General features: G+C 52.7%; 1 protein-coding gene across 1 annotated transcript; it reads left to right on the top strand.

The window, feature by feature from the left end:
* The first annotated feature begins 1,402 nt into the window (after window positions 1-1,402).
* On the top strand, window positions 1,403-2,164 carry LOC137815727 (uncharacterized). The gene has a single exon (XM_068618839.1). It carries the CDS (start codon window positions 1,403-1,405, stop codon window positions 2,162-2,164), a length of 762 nt encoding a protein of 253 aa, XP_068474940.1.
* Window positions 2,165-2,511: the final 347 nt, after the last annotated feature.

The following is a 2,511-nucleotide window of genomic DNA, read 5'->3' as shown; positions in this document are numbered from 1 at the left end:
CTATCGCCGGAGGAGCCCCCGTTCCCTTGCCAGACTTCAAAACCTTGTATCCCTGGGCCAACTCGACCCTTCTGAGGGAGACATCTTCTGTGAACACCGCTGGAGCAGTTTTGCGGCTGACTAAGGGGGATGAGCTTCATCAATCATTTCATAAGGAGCACGATGAAAAGATGATAGTGCTACCTTGCCCCCCCGATCTGCCCGTTTGTGTTGATGACAAGGTGAGTGCTGACGGGCCCTTCTGCTTCGTCTACACAACGTTATTCAAGAAGGTGAAACTGAAGTTTCCCTTCACCCGATTCGAGAGGGAACTCCTTACCGAGCTCAACATTGCCGCCGCCCAGCTTCACCCCAACAGCTGGGCGTTTGTTCGAGCATTCCAAGTGATGTGCGACCACCTAGGGCTGCCCGCATCCATGGACGTATTTTTGTTTCTCTTCGAAGCCAAGCACCCAGGAGACCGCCTATGGGTTAGCTTGAACGGGATTGCTGGGAGGTCCATCTTTGCTATCTTCCAGCAATCCTATAAAGATTGGAAAGGGAAATTCGTCCAAGTGCGCCCTAACGACAAGGACGCCTCCCTACTCGACGGCTTCCCCTTGTACTGGGTGGATAAGGGGAAGAAAGAGTCCAAGAGCTGCTTCAGGAGACCCAGAAGTCCTGACAGCATGGGAGCGTTGGACCGAAATCTCTGCCTTTTCTGGAAAAGGGTCGCGGATGCCAACATCACTTTCCTTACCACCACCCTGATCTGCTTCGAATTCTACGAGGACCAACTCGAAATTCGAATAGGTTAGAACATTTAAACTGTTGTTTTAATACTGCTTCTATTTGACTGTTTCTGGGCGTCTTGTGCGTTATGCGCAAGACTTTGGTTTTATTTTTCCTGCACCGATCATCTGCTTTGCTGCATACTGCCTTGTGCACTTATTTTATCCTTGAGTTAACCCATGCATTTTCGTTTCATGCAGATAACATGTTGGGCAAAGGTATGCTTGCTGAACTGAGGGCGCTCGCCCGAACCCACGGGTTCGCGACGGGTTCTCAAACAGTGCCCAACTCGGTGGTGGAGACAGCCATCGTCCACGGGCGATCGCCACCTAAGGAACCCGCCACCCAACGCAAGAAACTAGTCCTCAAGAGGCCCAAGAGGAAAGCTCCTCAAGTGATCCACGAAGAGGAAGAGGAGGACGACGAGGTCACCGAAGATGGCCTCGTTACAAAGAGGAAGAGGGTGGCACCTTCTTCACCACCTGCACCACCCCCTCTTCCTACGTCAACGCCACCGTCCACGCCTGCCCCTCCTCCATCATCGCCACCCACACAAGCTCCTGCTTCACCAGTCCAATCGATCCCGCTGGCCACTGCGCCACCTGCAGTTGAGGCCCAAGAGCCAAATTTCATGGAGGACCCCCCGAGCGCCTCCACACCATACGTATCAGCTGGAGGGGGTCCCCCTTCAAATGCTTCACCTGCGGAGGTTGCTCCAATTGGGGATGAAGTTGCTCATACCTCTCCGATTCTGATCACTGAATCCCCGATTCCGTCAACACGCCAACAAGCGCCCACTGAAGAACCTGCTAAGGAAGGTGGCGACGAGAACCAACAACAGGCTCGCACAGCGCCTCTACACGCAGCAAACCTCCCTCTCGAGGTTACAAGGATGTGGGAGCCTCTATCTGCTATGCTGAAGACAATAGCAGATGACATCCCGGCCGTCATCACCAGAGCTGTGGAGAGCTCCACCAGGAGGCTCCAAGACGACCTCTTCAACCTCAAGACAGAGAACAGCACCATGAGGGTTGAGGTGGAGAAGTTATCTTTCAACTTGACGCTGGCGGAGATTGAACACTCCCGAGTGGAGGACGCAATGAGCACTGAGCTCAGGTTGGCACGCAAAGAGGCCACTGATCTCCGCCACAAAGTGCAACAACTTGCTCAAGAAAAGATCGAACTAGAGAGCAAGATTGTGCCTTACCGCGTCAAGGTGGCTGACCTGGAGGCTCTCATAAAGGCCGACGCCACCAAGGTGCAGAAACTAGAGAAAAGGTCAGCCGAGCGGGAGACCCTCCTTGGGCAGGTGGAAAAGGCAAGGGACGACGCCATAGCTGATCTCGCCAAGGCCAACGAAGAGAAGGGAAAGGTAACTGCTGAATTGGCCTAAGTGCAAGCGGAATCCAAGAAGGTTGCTGAAGACCTTCTCCAGGCTCAAGAGACCAATGAACAACTCAAGAAGCAGGTTGAAGAGCTGGAGCAACAGAATAAGGAGCTGAAAGAGCAAACTGAAGATCTCAAGAAGCGGGTTGAGGAACTTCAGAAGCAGATTGAAGAACTCAAGCTGAACTCTGCTCAAATTCTGGCTGCTGGATTCGAAGCTGCACGGGAACAATTTGCCTGCTTTTTCCCCGACCTGGATCTCAGCATGGTGTCACTGGATAATGAAGTGGTGGATGGAAAAGTGGTGCCCGCCGAAGACTGATCAATTTAACCCATCCATTGCTTTTATACTTT

Source organism: Phaseolus vulgaris, chromosome 1, assembly GCF_000499845.2.
Source record: "Phaseolus vulgaris cultivar G19833 chromosome 1, P. vulgaris v2.0, whole genome shotgun sequence".
In the NCBI taxonomy this organism is placed as follows: Eukaryota; Viridiplantae; Streptophyta; class Magnoliopsida; order Fabales; family Fabaceae; genus Phaseolus; species Phaseolus vulgaris.
Note: the sequence above shows the minus strand (reverse complement) of the source record. Positions and strands in the feature narration are given on the sequence as shown.